Here is a 19,955-nt window from a genome sequence, read left to right on the forward strand (position 1 = left end):
GGCTAGTGATGATGAACATCTTTTCATGTGTCTGATAGCCATTTGTATGTCTTCATTGGAGAAGTGTCTGTTCATGTCTTCTGCCCATTTTTCGACATGAGTATCTGTTTTGTGTGTGTTGAGTTTGAGGAGTTCTTTACAGATCCTGGATATCAGTCCTTTGTCTGTATTGTCATTTGCAAATATCTTCTCCCATTCGGTGGGTTGCCTCTTTGTTTTCTCGACTGTTTCCTTTGCTGTGCAGAAGCTTTTGATCTTGATGAAGTCCCAAAAGTTCATTGTGGCTTTTGTTTCCTTTGCTTTTGGAGACATATCTTCAAAGAAGTTGCTGTGGCTGATATCGAAGAGGTTACTGCCTATGTTCTCCTCTAGGATTCTAATGGATTCCTGTCTCACATTGAGGTCTTTTATCCATTTCGAGTTTATCTTTGTGTACAGTGTAAGAGAATGGTCGAGTTTCATTCTTCTATATATAGCTGTCCAATTTTCCCAGCACCATTTATTGAAGAGACTTTTTTCCATTGTATATTTTTTTCCTAATAAATGCCCTTTTTGATGCAAGTGTAACAGCTGCCACATCAACAGGGGAGAGGTGATCTACTCTCCATGACTGCACATTTTATTGTGCTTTTTTCAAGTAGCTTGTTAGAATCATCTAAGTGTGTGTGTGTGTGTGTGTGTGTGCGCGCGCGCGCATTTCGTATTCCCCCCCCTTTTATTTTAAGATTTTATTTATTTATTTGACAGAGATCACAAGTAGGCGGAGAAGTTGGCAGAGAGAGAGGGAAGCAGGCTCCCCGCTGAGCAGAGAGCCTGACATGGGGCTCAATCCCTGGACCCTGAGATCATGACTTGAGCCGAAGGCAGAGGCTTAACCCATTGAGCCACCCAGGCGCCCCCCCACCTTTTTAAAGGTAATCTCAACACCCAATGTGGGGCTTGAACCCACAACCCCAAGATCCAGTTACATGCTCTGAGAACTAAGCCAGCCAGATGCCCCTTGTATTTCCTGTCCATCATACAGGAGAGAAAGCAGTTTTCGCATTAAGAGCAGGCAAGTTGTTCTCTTAGTTTCTCCTTTAGTTTAAAAGAACAAACAATGATTGAATTAACTCCTTTCCTCTATGGATTGATATTTCATAGCTCAATTTGTTCAAAAAAAGCATTTATTTAAAAAAATTTTTTAAAGCATTTATGATTTAAGGTAGTTAATTCCTATGATTCGTCAGCCACTGGCTAGGTGTTGCTGGGCATACAAAAATCAGTGAAACCCAGCCCCTAATATCTAGCGATTTACTGAATAGTGGGAAAAATCAGATGTTTATATAAGTAACTATGATAGATTAAATGAGCCATTGGAGGCAGGCCACGGAACTTAAATATCAATTACAAAATTATCAAGCCCAAAGCTAACATAATCTTTGGAAATGAAAGCCACTTGTAAGCTGAAGACCATTTGTATTGAGCTTCCCGTTTATCTGAATTTATCAGTAAACCATACTTAATGTCAAGCAAGAAGACAGTCTTACATCTTTTTTAATTAGACTTAAATGGTGATTATGAAAGTTTTGACCTCTTACCCAAAGGGATAAGTACATGGAACAAGGATGGTGTGTTAAAAAAAAAAAAAAAAAAAACACGACCACCACAAATCTGCTAAATATATTTCCTGAATGCTCTTCTTCCCAGCTCCTAAACAATCACTAAGTCACTTCATTAAGTTTTACAAATGCTATCTCCCTTTTTTTTTAATATTATATTTATTTATTTGAGACTAAGGCAGAGGCTCAATGACTGAACCACCCAGTCATTGAGCCCTCATCTCCTCTTCTAGATAGCAAGCTGCCTTAGGGCAAAAACCATAGTTTATCTTTTGTAATAGCATAGTTGCAAATAGAGGGTGATAGTTAATGTTCTAACCCAAATCAGTAGCCAACTGCTCGCTCTGGATTCAAGAAGGCGGTAGTACTTGCCTCCCACTGTCTCACAGAATGCAACATTTCAAGGGAAGAATCTGGCCAAGACTAGCAATGGCAACAATTACATTCATAAGCAGGATCCAGGCCAATGCCAGGACAGATTATTAAAATACTTCACATTGAGCAATCAAAACATTAAGGACTTTTTTTTTTGAAAGATGGAATGTTTCTACACCTGAGAAATCATGTTCTTAACAAACCTGTTTCAGGTGCCTCTTCAGTAACTGCCTTAAGGTCAAAAATATTAAGTCTCTTCCCTTTGAGCATATTTTTCCTAAGACCGAAAAAGAAAAAAACAATTTAACTTAATATTTTTACAATGGCCAACAAAAAATTGAGAAAACTATTCTATTATTATCATTTTTAAAGATTTATTTATTTATTTGACAGAGAGAGACACAGCGAGAGAGGGAACAGAAGCAGGGGGAGTGGGAGAGGGAGAAGCAGGCTTCCCTTCCCGCCAAGCAGGGAGCCCAATGTGGGGCTCGATCCCAGGACCCTGGGATCATGACCTGAGCCAAAGCAGATGCTCAATGATTGAGCCACCCAGGCCCCCTTAAGAAAACTATTTTATATGAAATATTCAATGTAGAAATTAAAAATAATTCCACTGGGGTGCCTGGGTAGCTTAGGTCATGAATCCAGGGTCCTGGGATGAGCTCTGCAGCAGGCTCCCTCCTCAGCGGGAAGCCTGCTTCTCCCCCTCCCACATTCCCTGCCTGTGTTTCCTCTCTCAATGTGCCTCTCTCTGTCAAATAAATAAATAAAATCCCTAAAAATAAATAAATAAATAAATAAATGAATAAATAAAAATTCCACTGACCCACAACAGACATTTTAACTAAATTGCCACATCATAAGAACGGGTAACTAAAAATTGGAACAAGTGCACTTGAATTTTTGCATCATGATACAATAAAGCAGTTTAAGTAGTTTAATTTCCAAAATATCTAACTGAAAAGATTAATTTTCCATAATTTTATGTGATCCATTTCATATTAAGGTTTTAGAAAACTCAACATTAGAAAGCTATTAAAATATGCTAAATTAAAAGGTTAAAGTCAACAGTTGTCTTAGTTTAAGGGCAGAAAAAACTGCATGTTTAATTACAAACTATAATTATAAAAGATGGCACAGATAAATCAAAACATTCCCACTTACAAAGCAATCATTCTGTAATTTTAACATAATGATTAACTTTCTTTACATAACATTTTAAATTAACTATTAAAATTAATGCCAGAGAGTTAATAGGTAACTTTTCCTTGTATATTTTAATCAACTGCTTTAAGCATCAATTCACATTCATAATTGAATAAATTTACTGGGAGATTAAAAACCAGTTCAAAACTGGATAATCAGTTTTAAAATAATTTTGAATTCTTGGGGCGCCTGGGTGGCTCAGTCAGTTAAGTGTCTGCCTTTGGCTCAGGTCATGATCTCAGGGTCCTGGGATTGAGTCCCCCCACATTGGGCTCCCTGCTCAGTGAGGAGTCTGCTTCTCTATCTCAAATAATAAATAAAATAAATAAAATCTTAAAAATTTTTAAAATTCTTTTCTGAATCAAATTTTTTTATGAAATCACAAAAAATTCAACTACCATATTAACTGAAAAAATTCAACTACCATATTAAAATTAGAAAAAGTAATCTCAAATCACTTAAGTTTTCCTTTAACAGATCCCCAAGTATTCTTAAACAAAGGTATTTATGCTCCCCAACTATTTTCAGTGCTTTTGGGTCCCTCTCCCCACCTGCACGCCCTCACTTTGCATCAGGTTAACAGGCTGATGGATTAAGGTAACTCACAGCAACAAGGGAATGATTTGGTAAAGTATGGAATTTTAGAATGTACTAAAGAGAAAGGGAAGGGAACAGACATTTGCTGTGCATCTACTATATATAGTTGGCACACTCCTTTCCTATTTTTCAAGAAAGCCATTTAAGTCAGGCTTTAGTTTTAGTATTTTATAGATGGGACATAGAATGACAAGGCTATAAAAGTTGCCCTAGTCCCAGAATTAGTCAGTGGCATAATGCCAAGATTCTGAGGCAGGCCAGAGTGACTCCAAAGCCAGTGCTCGGTGCCTCACCCCTCTCAGATGTCTCTTCCTGAAGGAATTAGCCCAGGGTACATCTGTGGTGACTAGCCTAGGCCCGGGTTGTCTCAGGCTGTCCCATGACAGAGCAGGGTAAAAACCTGGTATCCCATCACTCCTCTCCCTTACTCTAGAGTCCTTCAGTCAGTTTAACACAGTCATTATATGCACATAAACAACCGTCTTACTTTTTAGCTTCTCCCTTACCACTTTCTAATTTCTAAGAATTTTTTTTTGACAGACACATATGTGTATTGGCGGCGGTGGGGGTGGGGGGCTGGAAGGAGGAAGAAGAGAGAGGGAGAAGGAGTGAAAGAATCCTAAGCAGGCTCATCTCACAACCCTGAGATCATGACCTGAGCTGAAATCAAAAGTCAGACACTTAACCAACTGAGCGACCCAGGTGCCCCGCCACCTTCTAATTTTCAATGATGGCTAATATAATTAAGAATCAAACTATGAGGGGCACCTGGGTGGCTCAGTGGTTAAGCCACTGCCTTCAGCTCAGGTCATGATCTCAGGGTCCTGGGATCAGTCCCACATGGGGCTCTCTGCTCTGCAGGGAGCCTGCTTCCTCTCTCTCTCTGCCTGCCTCTCCGCCCACTTGTGATCTCTCTCTGTCAAATAAATAAAATCTTTAAAAAAAAAAAAAAAAGAATCAAACTATGATATAGCATTTTGATGTAGTTTCATGGAATCATTTCAAAGATGACTGACTCAAATAAGAGTGAAGTTAAATATATATGTGTGTGTGTGTGTGTGTGTGTGTATATATGTATGTATATATGTGTATATATATATATATTTTTTAAAGTAAGCTCTATGCCCAACACAGGGCTTGAACTCACAACCCCCAGAAATTAAGAGCTGCACGCTCTACTGACTGAGCCAGCCAGGCACCTCTGAAATTAAATATTTTCAGGAATCTTAAGTAAAACTCCAAGTATACATTATACTCTATCCAACATGTCATAAGCATAAAATCACTTTAAATTAGTAATTCAGAAAATCTCTCTAAATCATTGTAACTTCTTGAACTTGTTTTGTTAACAGTTGACTATCTTTTACAATCTTCCTGTACAAATCAGTAGTTTAACTTCTGATTAACTTGCTGGGATTATACTTAAAAGAAAATCCAAAGAATACATAACATGTCAAAAACACTCCAACTGTAAGCCCCCTCTTCTATCAAGATCAGTTAGTTTTTGTTATAGCATACTAAATATCTGGTTTCCCCTCCCCAACTATTACTTCATGGGCTTGAAGGAGAGAAAACAGAAACTTTCTGTAAATACAGACAGCTTTTTATTATAAAATAATTACATAAGGCATGGCTTAGCATCTTTAAGTCTGCAAATCACCAAATTCAAATTGCCACAAATAATCTACCACCTTAAGGTATTATAATGGATCTTTCTTTTTTTTTTTTTTAAAGATTTTATTTATTTATTTGACAGACAGAGATCACAAGTAGGCAGAGAGGCAGGCAGAGAGAGAGAGGTGGAGGCAGGCTCCCTGCGGAGCAGAGAGCCCGATGTGGGGCTCGATCCCAGGACCCTGGGATCATGACCTGAGCTGAAGGCAGAGGCTTAACCCACTGAGCCACCCAGGCGCCCCTCTTTTTTTTTTTTTTTGATGGCAGATTATTTCTCTAAGGTATGAATAATGATAATTATATAGAGATAGAAAAATTATATAAATATTGTTATGTACATATCAGAATGAAAAATGATGCTTCTCACAAGTGCTCATTTGTTCAGAATTCAATCAGTTCCACTTACCTTAAATCAGGAGACCTCCACTCATCATGGATAAATAGGAGGCAGGGCCCAATGTGATTAATGGTATAGAAAAGCACAAGACTACTAAACCCAGAACATCGTTTCCTCTATAGGAAATGGTACATTCAGGGTGAGAAGAGAGATATAAATGCATCCATAATGCTCAAATACCTATCAGCAATAACATGCACAAAATAAAGTAAATCTACAGAGAAACAAATAAAGCTAACAAAACCAAACAGACTGCAAAGCCTGAGTACCTTTTCTTAAGATCATCAGTCTTCTGTCCCATGAAACTGTCAGTTCCTTCATCAAACTGAATTTGATGCACTGGTCTTGTACTAACTCTACCTGTGGCAGATTTGGCAACTTTCATATTTGATATTATGTTACTGACACTGAAATAAGAAAAAGGTCAAGTGTATTAGAAACTGTAGCTACAGGACAGTAATAAACTTTCTTATACACGAGATTCTATTATTTAATTCATATTTCACTTCCATGCACTATAACAGCACAAAGCATTATGTTTAAATGAAAGATTATATGTCACATGTTAATTCACATCCCACAGACCACTAAGATTTATATTTCTTTTTGAAATACAACTTTTGAAGGTATTCTTCAGAAATGTTCATTTAAAACATAAAAGTGTCACTTTGATGTGACACTATTAAAAAAAAAGTGTCACTTATGAAACAGTATCAGACATCTGAAGTAGTATATCAACTTCAAATCTGGCATAAAATAATGAGATGAGAGGCAGAGTGAGGAGGTGTCAGCTAAAACATAAGGATAAGAGTAAAAGTGAAGGAAACAGGCCTGAAGATGATCATACTGTACATAAGACCAGCAAATTATTTAACAGGAAAAAATTAATATTCTCAGAGAAACCGTCTTATTCTTTTACTTGTTTTTAATCACAATACCGAATTTATCATTTCTTTTTCAGGAACAAGAAATCGTGTGATTTCGTGAAAGAAAAATTTTAACCATTCCATTGATCTTTGAAAGACTGCAATCTTACTTAACATGTCAGTTTAAAAAAAAAAATTACTAATATTCCACCTATGAGAAATATTTAATGTATAAATTGATATACTGTGCACATTACTCACCAGTCACATGAAAAGAATCTATTTTGAAAAACCAGCATTACCAACAGAACTATTTTATTCACTAACCTAATTTTAGTTCTTTCTCCATCTTTCTGTGCCTTTGAGACTTCCTCATGCTGCTGGAGTTGCCTGAGCAGCTCTGACTTGGTTGTCTGCTTATCAAAAGGGAGAAAATCTGCAACAGCAGATGCCGCTGCTTCCAACTCAGAACTCACGGACTTGGTTCTAACAAAGAAAATGAAAAACAAGGAAAAAAAAAAGGCATTACCTATTATGCCGTTAGTTTAGTGGAAAGTAAAATGACTCTTTTCCAGAGAAAACTTTTTTTGTCATTCAAAAAATCCATTTCTGACAAAATCAATTATTTTTAAATATTTGGCTTTTTTTTAAGTAGGCACCATGCCCAGCCTGTGGCTCAAACTCACGACCCTGAGAGTCAAGATCAAGAGTCACATGCTCAATCCACAGAGCCACCCAGGTGCCCTAGGTATTGCTTTTTTGTTTTTAAGATTTTGTTGATTTATTTGACAGAAAGATAGAGCAAGAGACGGAACACAGTCAGGAGTAGTGGGAGAGGGAGAAGCAGGCTTCCCGCCAAGCAAGGAGCCTGATGAAGGGCTCGATCCCAGGACGCTCGGATCAGGACCTGAGCTGAAGGCAGACACCTAATGACTGAGTCACCCAGGCGCCCCAGGATTGGTTTTATATAAACTTTAAAATGTCAAAAGTTGAAGGTAATGGATACTTGTTGAAGCACAATACTAACTCAGAACAACACATTAAAGTAATATATTAAAGTATAAATTAAGCACAATACTAACTCAGAATATATTAAATATGTATTTTATATATATTATATATTTATGTAATGGTTAAAGTAGAGAAGTGAGAAAAAAAGAGTGGCTAGGTTATAGTTTACTGGATTTTTAGATGCCAATTTATTTCAGAAACTATATATATTGCAAGCCAATATTAAAGTAGCTAAATCTATTCACATATCATGATAAATCCGTATGATGGAATAGTACTCAGCTTATGCTATTAACATGAATGAAACAATGAAAAGTTGGGTTAAAAAAAGGATGTTCTGTAATATTCCATTTATACAACTACTAGAACAGGCAAAATTAACCTACAGTGAAAAAAATCAGCATAGCGATTGCCTCAGGACGGAAGGCTACTGACGGGAAGAAGGAAATGAGAAATGCTCTGTGTCTTGATAAGCACGTGGGTAACGTGGGAGACATGGGCCTATGGATTTGCCAAAATCCTACAGCTAAGATGTGTATGCTTCAGAGTATGTAAATTTTGCCTGGGAAAAAAGAACCATAAATCATTATCATGATCTAGGAGGAGATGGAAAATAGGTGAAGATACAGACGACACAAGAGTGGCAAAAATATTGCTTTACGGAAACTGTGTGACAGGTACAAAGGGGTTCATTACATGATTTTATGTTTTAAACTTTCCATAAGAAAAAGCTTTAAACAAAGCTCTTCCTCAGTAAATGAGGATAAGTTAATGGGAAAATGTGCCAGACATAAAAAGAGATTGTCTACATTATTACATATTAACTCACTAAGAACCGCTCTCTCAGTGAGTGGGATCCAAGTTAATGTTTTACTTTCCACATAATGATCGGTTGTCTACTATGTAAATCAAAATTCCCAAATCCCCAAGGTGCTGGATAAAGATTTAAGGACTTTACCTAAGATATGAAAACTCTAAAATCTGACTGTGCCAAGGAAGAAAAACAGAATAAAAAAGGGAATATTACAGTTAATATTACTATTAGTTAAAAAGAAATGAGCTACTTACAAAACTGTTACCTATGAATAAGTTCTGAACTTTTTTTTTTATATAATTTTTTTTTTAATTTTATTTATTTGTCAGAGAGAGAGAGGGAGAGAGAGCAAGCACAGGCAGACAGAATGGCAGGCAGAGGCAGAGGGAGAAGCAGGCTCCCTGATGAGCAAGGAGCCCGATGTGGGACTCGATCCCAGGACGCTGGGATCATGACCTGAGCCGAAGGCAGCTGCTTAACCAACTGAGCCACCCAGGCGTCCCAATAAGTTCTGAACTTTATCCCAAATCACTTTCCTAAACTACTTGAGAGGTTTGTTTTCAAATTTCAATATACATATTTGATCAGAGTGTACAAAGAATATAAATGAGTATTCATTTTCTAGAACCATGCATTTTATCACAACAGTGTTCTTTATAATCATAGTTTCTGGTTTTATAATTTGAAATGCTCTAGTTAATAAAAATTGTCAGGGAGCTTCTATCATTGAAATAAGTTGATCTTTACATACTGAGATCCTTCTACCCAGATTTTTAACAAGAGAACTTGCTAAAATAACAACCTGTTCTATCCTATAACTCAGACTATTGCCTGAAAACATACTTTATACCATTCTGTACTTCCTCAATTTATTTAAAATGAATTGTATGACATATACAATTTCAGAAAAGAAATTCTTGTAAGGAGTAGGATCCCATTAAGGGGACACAAAAATTACCACAATTTCTGGCAATCTGATGATACTTTTTCAATAGCCTAAGCAGCACCTGACTAGCTCAGTCAGTTCAGTGCCCAGCTCTTGATTTTGGCTCAGTCCTGATCTCAGGGTTTTGAGAAGGAGCCCCAGGGCATGCTCATTCTCTCTTACCCTCTGCCCCTCCCCAACTCGCACTCCCACCTGGAAAAAAAAAAAGTCCCAAACATATGCAAATCATTTTACCTAGAAATTCCACTTCCAGGAATATTTGTTTAAAGAAAATAAGCAGATACATACAGGGAATTCGAGGGATACTACACATTCCAAATTCAAGGCCTAAGCAGTTCTATCCCTAGTATCTGAAAGCAAATCATCTTTCAGACGTCTGCATGGCTTTATGCATAACTTTAATTCAGGCCTTTTTTTTTTTTTTTTTAAAGATTTATTTATTTATTTATTTATTTGACAGACAGAGATTACAAGTAGTCAGAGAGGCAGGCAGAGAGGGAGAGAGGAGGAAGCAGGCTCAGCGCCGAGCAGAGAGCCCAATGTGGAGTTCGATCCCAGGACCCTGAGATCATGACCTGAGCTGAAGGCAGAGGCTTTAAACCACTGAGCCACCCAGGCACCCCTCACGCCTTTTTTTTTTTTTTTGAGAGAGAGAGAGCAAGCACACGAAGGGGGTGAGAGGCAGAGGGAGGAGGAAGAGAATCTCAAGCAGGCTCCATGCTCAGTGCAGAGCCTGATGCAGAGCTCTGTCTTACAACCCCAAGATCATGACCTGAGCTGAAATCAAGAGCCAGTCGCTCAGCCAACTGAGCCACTCAGGAGCCCCAATATTTCAGGCCTTTGCTTAATCATTATTCTCCCATGATCCCTTTTAAAAAATAGCCCCTCTCCAGCCTATCTTATTTTTCTTCACGTTTCATCACCTGACATATTGTGTGTCTATGTGGTGTGAGTATATATACTCTCTCCCACCCCAACTCCCCAACTATACCATAAGGAGCAGAGACTTTTTTTTTTGAGATTGTTTTGTTCACTCTTCTCCTCCATCCCCTTGGACACTGCCTGAGATATAATGACAATCTAAAGCTGTTGAATGAAGTTCATCAAAGCATTATTTTATACCAATGAAAAACTAGAATCTAAATTTCAATTCGTGGATTCATTAATTAATAAGTAACTGAAACCTTATTGGATGATCAGAGCAGATAGTTGCTTAGTTAAGAGAAAGTTAAAGTACAAGCTAGAAATTTTGGTTATTGCTGTACTCACCAGGGGTCTTGTTAGGTTCCACAACCCATTCAGACTCACAAGACTAACACAAACGTCTTTGGTCCAGTCTGTTCAGAAAGATAAAGGACAGAACCACAGCAGACTGGCAGGGCAGCCTCATGTGTCCCTCTTGGTGGCAATCCTTGCAGCACTCATGTGGATGACACCGCACACGCCATCCAAAAGTTAGGAGACCCACTTCATGCAGGTGCAGAAGCTGCTTCGCTTAGTGCCCCATGAGAACTGGTTCTCTCTTGTAACAAGGCCACAGAGTTTCCATGGTCCCCACAACGGACATGCAGTTACAAGAGCAACTGCGCAAGGAAGTCCTAGGTACATATGGTGAACAATAAGGTACCGATATTCTCCCAATCCAGATGTGATGACCCCTAACTAAGGGTCAATTTCATCATGGTAATGTTCCCTTTAGTACAACAGACATCAACAGTTATCAGGTTAACAGCTGTGGCAGATTATATTTTTAGAAAATAGAGATAGTATTTCTGGTGCTACAAACTCTTCCAAAACCTTGCCATATTCCCATAGAGAGAGAAACTCCATGTTCCCTCCCCTTGAAACCAGAGCAAACTGTGACTGCCTCAATGAACACAATGATAGAGATGATGCATGGTGACTTGTAAGCCTAGGTCATGTAAGATGCCGCAGCTTTGGTTTGGCTCTCTTGAGATGTCTGTCCCTGGAACTCAGCTAGCAGGTTATGGAGAGGCCTTGGCTCAGTGTTCTGGCAAAAAGCCCCAAATATAGTCTCAACCAGGAGCTAGCACCAGCCACTGGAAAGTATGTGAGCGAAACTTCCCCTTGCGCTGGCCCTCACTAGTGCCGAGTGGGGCCGACACGGCTACCTCCACCATGCTCTGCTCAAGCCATGGGATGGTTAGGCCACAAAACGTAACTGGAAGATTTTGGTATCTAGAAGTTGGGCGCTACTGTAACAAAAAACCTAAAATGTATGGGAAACCTTTGGGTATTAGGCAGTGGGTGGAAACAGGAAAGACCCTGAGGCAAGTATACATGAGAGACTAGGGCCTCAAAGAGACTTAGAGCCTGAGGGCCCTCAAAGCTGCTATGAGGGAGAACTTTAGGAAAATCAACATTATGGGAAGCTGCAGGAAAGGGGACTTCTGTTTAGCAATACCGTTGTTTGTAGTAACATGGAAAACAGGAAATACACCCAGGGAATTGGGTAAGCCAGTCTAAGGAGACTTCCAATGTAGAAGGTGCCTCTTGGCTTCTTAGTTGCGGATGATAAAATTCAAGAACACAGAGATAAGAAAAAACTGTACCATATAAAGGAACCAAGATTTGCTGGAATCAAAAATAAAACATTTTTCCTTCTTAGCTCCTCCAGGAAGGAAATGATGCTAAAATTCAGAAATGGCTTCTGATACGATCTCACTGATACGTGGAATTTAAGAAAGAAGGCTAAGGATCATAGGGGAAGAGAGGAAAAAATGAAACAAGATGAAACCAGAGAGGGAGACAAACCATAAGAGACTCTGAATCACAGGAAACAAAACTAAGGGTTGCTGGAGGAGAGGGGATGGAGGGATGGGGTTATTGGGTGATGGATACTGGGGAGGGCATGTGTTGTAATGAGCACTGGGTATTATATTAACACTGATGAATCATAGGCCTGTACCCCTGAAACAAATAGTATATTATCTGTTAATTAAATTTAAATAAAATTTAAAAAATAAAAAAGAAATAGCTTCTGAGCAGAGATGAAATTCAGTGCAGTGTCAGGAAAACACTGTTTAATGATAAAGCCATGGGTATCACCACAAAACCTTGTTAAAATCTTAGATTTTTTTTCAAAGATTTTATTTTTAAGTAATCTCTACACCCAACATGGGGCTCAAATTTACAACCCTAAGATCAAGAATTGTATGCTCGGGAATTTTGGGTGGCTCAGACAGTTAATCATCTGCCTTCAACTCAGGTCACAATCCCAGGGTCCTGGGATTGAGCCCATATGAACCCTGCATCAGGGTCCCTGCTCAACAGGGAGCCTGCTTCTCCCTCTCCTGCTCCCCCTGCTTGTGCTCTCTCATTCTATCAAATAAATAAATAAAAATCTTAAAAAAAAAAATTTCATGCTTTACCAACTAAGCCAGAATTTCACGCTCTACCAACTAAGCCAGTCAGGCTCCCTAAGATCTTAGAAAGATTTAAAATGGTGCCTTAGGGGCGCCTGGGTGGCTCAGTGGTTAAAGCCTCTGCCTTCAGCTCAGGTCATGATCTTGGGGTCCTGGGATCGAGCCCCATGTTGGGCTCTCTGCTCAGAGGGGAGCCTGCTTCCCCCTCTCTCTCTACCTGCCTCTCTGCCTACTTGTGATCTCTCTCTCTCTCTCTCTGTGTGTGTTAAATAAATAAATAAATAAAATCTTTAAAAAAATAAAAAAATAAAATAAAATAAAATGGTGCTTTAGGGAGCCTATGAACAGACAACAGGAATTCTAAGAAACTAATAGGTGTGGTCCCACATGCTTGCACAAGGAGCTCAATGCAGAATAGGACTTAGGTTCTCAAACAATGACCTAAGGCACCCTGGAGCACCATAGGGAAACACAGCCATCAGTCAGTGACCATGCAAACTGCTAAGTCAAGGTGGTTCCCAGTGTTAACACTAGACCACCGCATTCCTTTTAATGACATATTTTTGTGAAGATGCTTTTCTGGCGGTTGCTATGATAAAAAGCAAGTACCCCCCCCAAATCAATATGAAACAGTATGAGTCTTATCCAGTATGAGTCCTAGGTTATACCATAAAAACAACACAAATTCTTTCTGGCTCACTTTCTCTTGAGACACTTGCCTTTGGAACCCAGATGCTACACAGTGAGAAAGCCCAGGCCGCACAGTCCTGCGCTAAGGTCTCAGCTAACAGCTCGCTTCAACTGTCAGAGCTATGAATGAGCAAACCTTTAACTGATTCTAGCCCCTGGACTTCCAAGTCTTCCAAGGGAGGAAAGCACAGAGCAGAGATTAGCCTTTTCCACTGTGTCCTGTCCAAACTGCTTGACCCACAGAATCCATGAGCCTTAAAAATGGTTGTTTTATGCCACTAAATTTTGGAGTAATTGCTGTGCAGCCACACTAACTTTATCAACAGCTATTTAATATATAATACAAATAAAAAACTAAAATCAGGTCATACATGGAGCCATGACAGTCATCATGAATCAAAGATGACTAACCCAAATCTGTGCATCTGGGATCCCTTAAAAAAAGGTGGGGAACAAAATCATCAGATACATTAAAAACAATTTTTTTTTTAATTTGACAGACAGAGATCACAAGTAGGCAGAGAGGCAGGCAGAGAGAGACAGAGAAGCAGGCTCCCTGCTGAGCAGAGAGCCCACTGTGGGACTCGATCCCAGGATCCTGGGATCATGACCTGAGCCGAAGGCAGAGGCTTTAACCCACTGAGCCACCCAGGCACCCTAAAAACAACTTTTTAATTAAGTAAACTCTATGCCCAATGTAGGGTTCAAACTCAGGGCCCCAAGATCAAGCACTACATGCTCTGCTGACTAAGCCAGCCAAGGGCCCCTAAAAGATACATTTTTATTTTATTTTTTAAAAAGATTTATTTATTTATTTATCTTAGAGAGAGAGAGAGCAAATGGGGGGAAGCAGAGGAAGAGGAACAAGCAGACTCCATGCTGAGCATACAGCCCGATGCGGGGCTTGATCTCACAACCGCTAGATCATGACCCTAGCCAAAACTAAGTCTGAGGCTCAACGAACCACACCACATGGGAACCCCCAAAAAATCAATTTTTAAAACAAATGTATCTCGTTCATCAATATTTTGATGTAGGACCAAAGCCCTTCTTTGAACAGAAATTCCAACATGTATTTTTTATATACGCACTGCACCATAGAACATCCTCCAAGAGTTCCAATTTTGGTTTCTTTGAAGTGGAAACTCAGATCAAGAACTTAAAAAGGCTTACAAAGCATTCTGAGTGCAGAATTTTCTTACATTTTTCTCCTTGTCTCATTCATACCTAATTGGAAAGGAATTTAAAAAAATTTTTTCTGAGTCTTTGCAAAATATTCAACTTATTTAAACCATTTCTTTTTTTTTTTTAAGATTTTATTTATTTATTTGACACAGAGAGAGAGAGATCATAAGTAGGCAGAGAGGCAGGCAGAGAGAGAGAGGGGGAAGCAGGCTCTCTGCTGAGCAGAGCCTGATGTGGGGCTTGATCCCAGGACCCTGAGATCATGACCTGAGCTGAATGAAGGCAGAGGCTTAATCCACTGAGCCACCCAGGCGCCCCTATTTTAACCATTTCTATAATAAATAATTAAATTATATAATTGTAATAAAAAACCACAATGGGTCACAAACAGGTCTGGAAGCTTAAAAAAAAAAACTTCTCGATAAAGATAGATATATATATGTGCATGTGTGTGTGTCTATATCATCTAATTCTATATACTTTTACTTACTATATTTGTTTTATTTTGTTTCTAAAAAGGAGGAGGAAATGGGGCACCTGGCTGGTTCAGTCAGTAAAGCATCTGACTCTTGATCTCAGGGTTGTGGGTTTGAAGTCCACATTGGGTACTGAGATTATTTAACAATGAATAAATAAATAGAGGAGGGGGGTACCTATGACGGGCATACATTGAATTAGCTTATTCTCTACCACCCAATTACGCATTCCAAGGATGGTTTTGATATAATTGGATACAATACAGAAACCTAAGTTTCATAAAAATATTAAGTCATTCTGGAAAGTAGAAATCTACATTAGCAGGAGCCTGGGTGGCTTAGTCATTAAGCGTCTGCCTTTGGCTCAGGTCATGATCCTGAGGTCCTGGGATGGAGCCCCACATTGGGCTCCCTGCTCAGCAGGAAGCCTGCTTTTCCCTCTCCCACTCCCCCGCCTTGTGTTCCCTCTATTGCTATGTCTCTCTCTGTTAAAAATCTTTAACTAAAAAAAAAATCTACATTAGCTGCCGATTCTGCTAAGAGACGTCAAAGATGGGGTTGTTTAAGCCACATACCTTATTACTATTTGAATCGATGACATCATCTGTGTAAGACTCACCATTATTTAAGTATCATTAAAACAAAACATTGCCATTTAAACTACAACACAATGCGAAAACATTATTAGAATCAGTGAAATAGCGGCGCCTGGGTGGCTCAGTAGTTAAGCATCTGCCTTTGGCTCATGTCATGATCCCTGTGTCCAGGACGCTGGGATCCAGCCCTACATCTGGCTCCCTGCTGAGCAGGAAGCCTGCTTCTCCCTCTTCAGCTTCCCCATGGCTGTGTTCCTTCTCTTGCTATCTGTGTCATAAATAAATAAAATCTTAAAAAAAAAAAAATCAGTATTCTTTTCACAAGCACAAGTAATTATAATATTCTGAGGAAACCACATAAGCTGAGAGCACTGATAATACTGGTCAAAGGAAGTCATATAAAACAGTTATAATCAACATGCTTAAATTCTATCCTCAGTGGAATTTTTAAAATGGAAATTTCAAACCCAGTCCTTCAGAGACATGAGGCTATCTCCAAATCAGGATATAAACAATTTGGTAATTAACAGTTTAAAGAGTCAATTAAGTTGCAGTTAATAACACTGATGAATATGTAAGAAAACATGTGGAATTCTCAATTAGATCATGACTCTTTTCCTCTCTAGATTGTATGCAGATGTCCCCTTCCTATTTAAAGATTTTTTTCCCCCCTTTTTAAAAATTTTTAAGTAGGCCACCCCATCCCACCCAGGGTGGAGGCCAACACTGGGCTTTAACTCGTGACCTGGAGATCAAGACCTGAGCTGAGATCAAAAGTCAGATGCTTAACCAACTGAGCCACTCAGGCTCCCCTTAAAGATTTTATTTTTTTTTTTTAAAGATTTTATTTATTTATTTGACAGAGAGAGACAGTGAGAGAGGGAATATAAGCAGGGGAAGCAGGAGAGGGAGAACCAGGTTTCCTGAAAAGCAGGGAGCCTGATGTGGGGCTGAATCCCAGGACGCTGGGATCACGACCTGAGCCAAAGGCGGATGCTCAGCACCTGAGCCACCACCCCAAAGACTTTAAGTAACCTCTAAACCTAATATGGGACTTGAACTCACAAGGTCAAGATCAAGAGTCACATGCTCAACCCACTGAGCCAGCCAGCTGCCTCTCCCCTTCCTATTTAAATATAGAAGGCTAACAGTATCTTTCATGTGCTAGAGTCTTTGTGTTTACAGACTAAGTCTTCATGTAGCATCTCCCAGGTCCTCTAATTTCAATTTTTTTTCCTAAAAGAAAAAGGAGTTTCAAAAATTACTTTCAATGTAATTGAAATTCAATCCAATTTACCTCTTCTTTGGGGCATCTTCCAGAGTTTTTTGAAGCCTGCCAATTGTAGCTTCCACACTCTTGAGTTGTCTTCTGCTTGATGGCTTTGTTGTTTGTACATTTACTGTGCTTAACTCAATTTTCATGCCCTTAATAATATCTAACAAGTCTTTTTTTGTATTCTCTTTTACACTCTCTTGGCTCTCTGTTTCTTTAGAAATCCCACGCGTTGGAGCAGACTGCTCATCTTTCTTGCCATAATTCACACTGTTAGTGCCAAAGTATCTTTGGACATTATTTTTTGTCCTAGAAAGAAGCATTAAAGAAAAAAAATGAAAAATACAATCCAAAATAATAAAGGAAGGATTCAAAACACTGCTTTTATGTGTTTTTAAAATTTTCTAATTCGAATCCTTCCCTTTTGTTTTTATTATTATTGTCAGCAACCGTAACAAGAGCAATGTAACATTTTTTTAAAAAAATTTATTTATTTATTTGACAGGCAGAGATCACAAGTAGGCAGAGAGGCAGGCAGAGAGAGGAGGAAGCAGGCTCCCCGCTGAGCAGAAAGCCCAATGGGGGGCTTGATCCCAGGACCCTGAGATCATGACCTGAGCCAAAAGCAGAGGCTTTAACCCACTGAGCCACCCAGGCGCCCCAAGAGCAATGTAAAATTTATTGAATATATACTATGCGCTTATTCTGGTGCAAAATATTTATTACACATATGGTTTCACTTATTTGTGGAGCATAACAAATAGCATGGAGGACAAGGGGAGATGGAGAGGAGAAGGGAGTTGAGGGAAATTGGAAGGGGAGGCGAATGAGAGACTATGAACTCTGAAAAACAATCTGAGGGTTTTGAAGGGGTTGGGGGTGGGAGGTTGGGGGAACCAGGTGGTGGGTATTGGAGAGGGCACGGATTGCATGGAGCACTGGGTGTGGTGCAAAAACAATGAATACTGTTATGCTGAAAATAAAAAAAAATATTTATTACATTTCCTCATACCCACAACAACCCCGTATTACCCCCATTCTGCAGATAAGGAAAATAGAAACCAGAGAAGCGAAGTGATTTACCCAAGGTCATGTAGCGCAGGGTTCACTAAGGCCTAAGATACACTGGTGAGTCACAAAGGGGTTACAGGTGTGCTGAGACTGACTGATCACCTGGTCCTTGGGGTAGGTGGGTGCTGCCTGGGGCTGCTGGAGCTCCTATCTGTTGCCTCCCTCCGTTTACCTCAAGGTTTGACACAAGATCATTTTTTGTGCATTCTGTGACATTTAAAAAAGGTGATAACTTTGTGATCCATCATCTGTGGTGGAAATATCACCAAGATGAAAGATTTTCATAAACACCTTATGGGGAAAGACCACTTTCCAGGATGAACCCTTGGATACAATAGAAACTGTAAAGGCCAAGATTCGGGATAAGGAAGGAATTCCTCCTGACCAGCAGAGACTGATCTCTGCTGGCACGCACCTGGAAGATGGATGTACTCTGTCTGACACAACATTTAAAAGGAGTCCACTCTTCATCTTTGGCTGAGACTTCACCGTGGTGCTAAGAAAAGGAAGAAGTCTTACACCACTCCCAAGAAATTCTTCTTGAGAATTCCTCATGAGAGAAAGAAGGTTAAGTTAGCTGTCCTGAAATACTATAAAGTGGAATCAGAAGTGCCCTTCAGATGGATGTGGTGCTGGAGTCTCATGGCTAGCCACCGTGACAGACATTACTGTGACAAGTGTTGTCTGACCTATTGCTTCAACAAACTGGAAAACAAGTAATTGTGTATATGTTGATAAAATACATGAACTATGGGGTGCCTGGGTGGCTCAGTGGGTTAAAGCCTCTGCCTTCGGCTCAGGTCATGATCCCAGGGTCCTGGGATTGAGCCCCGCATCGGGCTGTCTGCTTAGCGGGGAGCCTCCTTCCCCCTCTCTTTGTCTCTACCTGCCTCTCTCCCTACTTGTGATCTCTATCAAATAAATAAAATCTTAAAAAAAAAAAAGACATGAACTAACATTAAAAAAAAAAAAAAAAAAAGGATTCCACAGGCTGCCTGGTTGGCTCATTTAGGTGTCTGTCTTTGGCTCAGGTCATGACCCCAGGGTCCTGGGATTGAGCCCCACATCAGGCTTCTTGCTGGGGAGTCCACTTCTCCTTCTGCATGCCGCTCCCCCTGCTTGTGCCCTCTCTCTGCCTCTCAAATAAGTAAAAATAAAACCTTAAAAAAAAAAAAGGTTGCAAAAACCATGACAGAATTAATAAATTGCAATTTACTATTCTCAAACCCCAAACTGACTACCAAGTCCTTATCCTTAACATGATATAATACTACCTCTTTAAAAGGTATAAAAATACAGAAATTTCTTTTTTTTTTTTTTAAAGGTTTTATTTATTTATTTGACAGAGAGGTCACAAGTAGGCAGAGAGGCAGGCAGAGAGGGGTTAGCAGGCTCCGTGCTGAGCAGAGAGCTCGATTCGGGGCTCGATCCGGGGCTCGATCCCAGGACCCGGAGATCATGACCTGAGCCGAAGGCAGAGGCTTAACCCACTGAGCCACCCAGGCGCCCCCAGGAATTTCTATTAATAAAGAAAAGTTACTTTCTTTAAAAAACATGTCTGAGTATTATTCTAATGTCTGGGTGTTATTCTAATCTGATCAACTTTCTCATTGAGCTGCATGTCATTTAACCAATCACCATTTGTAAACTAAGCTGAAATGGACCAGTAAAAAGGATATTCAATGGCTACTTTCCACTTTTTTCATTAAATACATTTGTGGAAAAGAATGACACAAATGATTCCATCTATTTCAAATTCATGCAAAAGATCTGCCAAATCTAAGTCACCCA

The 19,955-nt window shown here is 39.5% G+C and overlaps 1 protein-coding gene, 1 long non-coding RNA gene and 1 pseudogene across 5 annotated transcripts in view; 2 read left to right on the forward strand and 1 right to left on the reverse strand.

Moving 5' to 3' along the window:
• LOC125096368 (uncharacterized) overlaps window positions 1-6,952 on the forward strand; it is a 54,096-nt gene extending 47,144 nt beyond the window's left edge. Inside the window, exon 2 of the long non-coding RNA XR_007126159.1 lies at window positions 6,812-6,952. This is a non-coding gene — a long non-coding RNA (uncharacterized LOC125096368). The remainder of the gene's footprint in view (window positions 1-6,811) is intronic.
• The window catches only part of LOC125096359 (28S ribosomal protein S31, mitochondrial-like), a 764,428-nt gene that overhangs the window by 741,371 nt on the left and 3,102 nt on the right, over window positions 1-19,955 (reverse strand). For 3 of the 4 annotated variants that reach the window (XR_007126153.1, XM_047723264.1, XM_047723266.1), the window contains exons 2-5: window positions 17,118-17,402; window positions 7,044-7,202; window positions 6,120-6,257; window positions 2,180-2,259 (exon numbers count right to left, since the gene is read on the reverse strand). Coding sequence is in view for 3 of the 4 variants with exons in the window: in XM_047723264.1 (XP_047579220.1) it covers window positions 2,180-2,259; window positions 6,120-6,257; window positions 7,044-7,202; window positions 17,118-17,402 (662 nt within the window). In the remaining variant the exon portion in view is untranslated. The remainder of the gene's footprint in view (window positions 1-2,179; window positions 2,260-6,119; window positions 6,258-7,043; window positions 7,203-17,117; window positions 17,403-19,955) is intronic. The other variant, XM_047723265.1, reaches the window with a different exon arrangement.
• Window positions 17,788-18,884, forward strand: LOC125094944 (ubiquitin-40S ribosomal protein S27a-like; annotated as a pseudogene).

The sequence above is a fragment of the Lutra lutra genome, chromosome 3 (genome assembly GCF_902655055.1).
Source record: "Lutra lutra chromosome 3, mLutLut1.2, whole genome shotgun sequence".
Taxonomy (NCBI): Eukaryota; Metazoa; Chordata; class Mammalia; order Carnivora; family Mustelidae; genus Lutra; species Lutra lutra.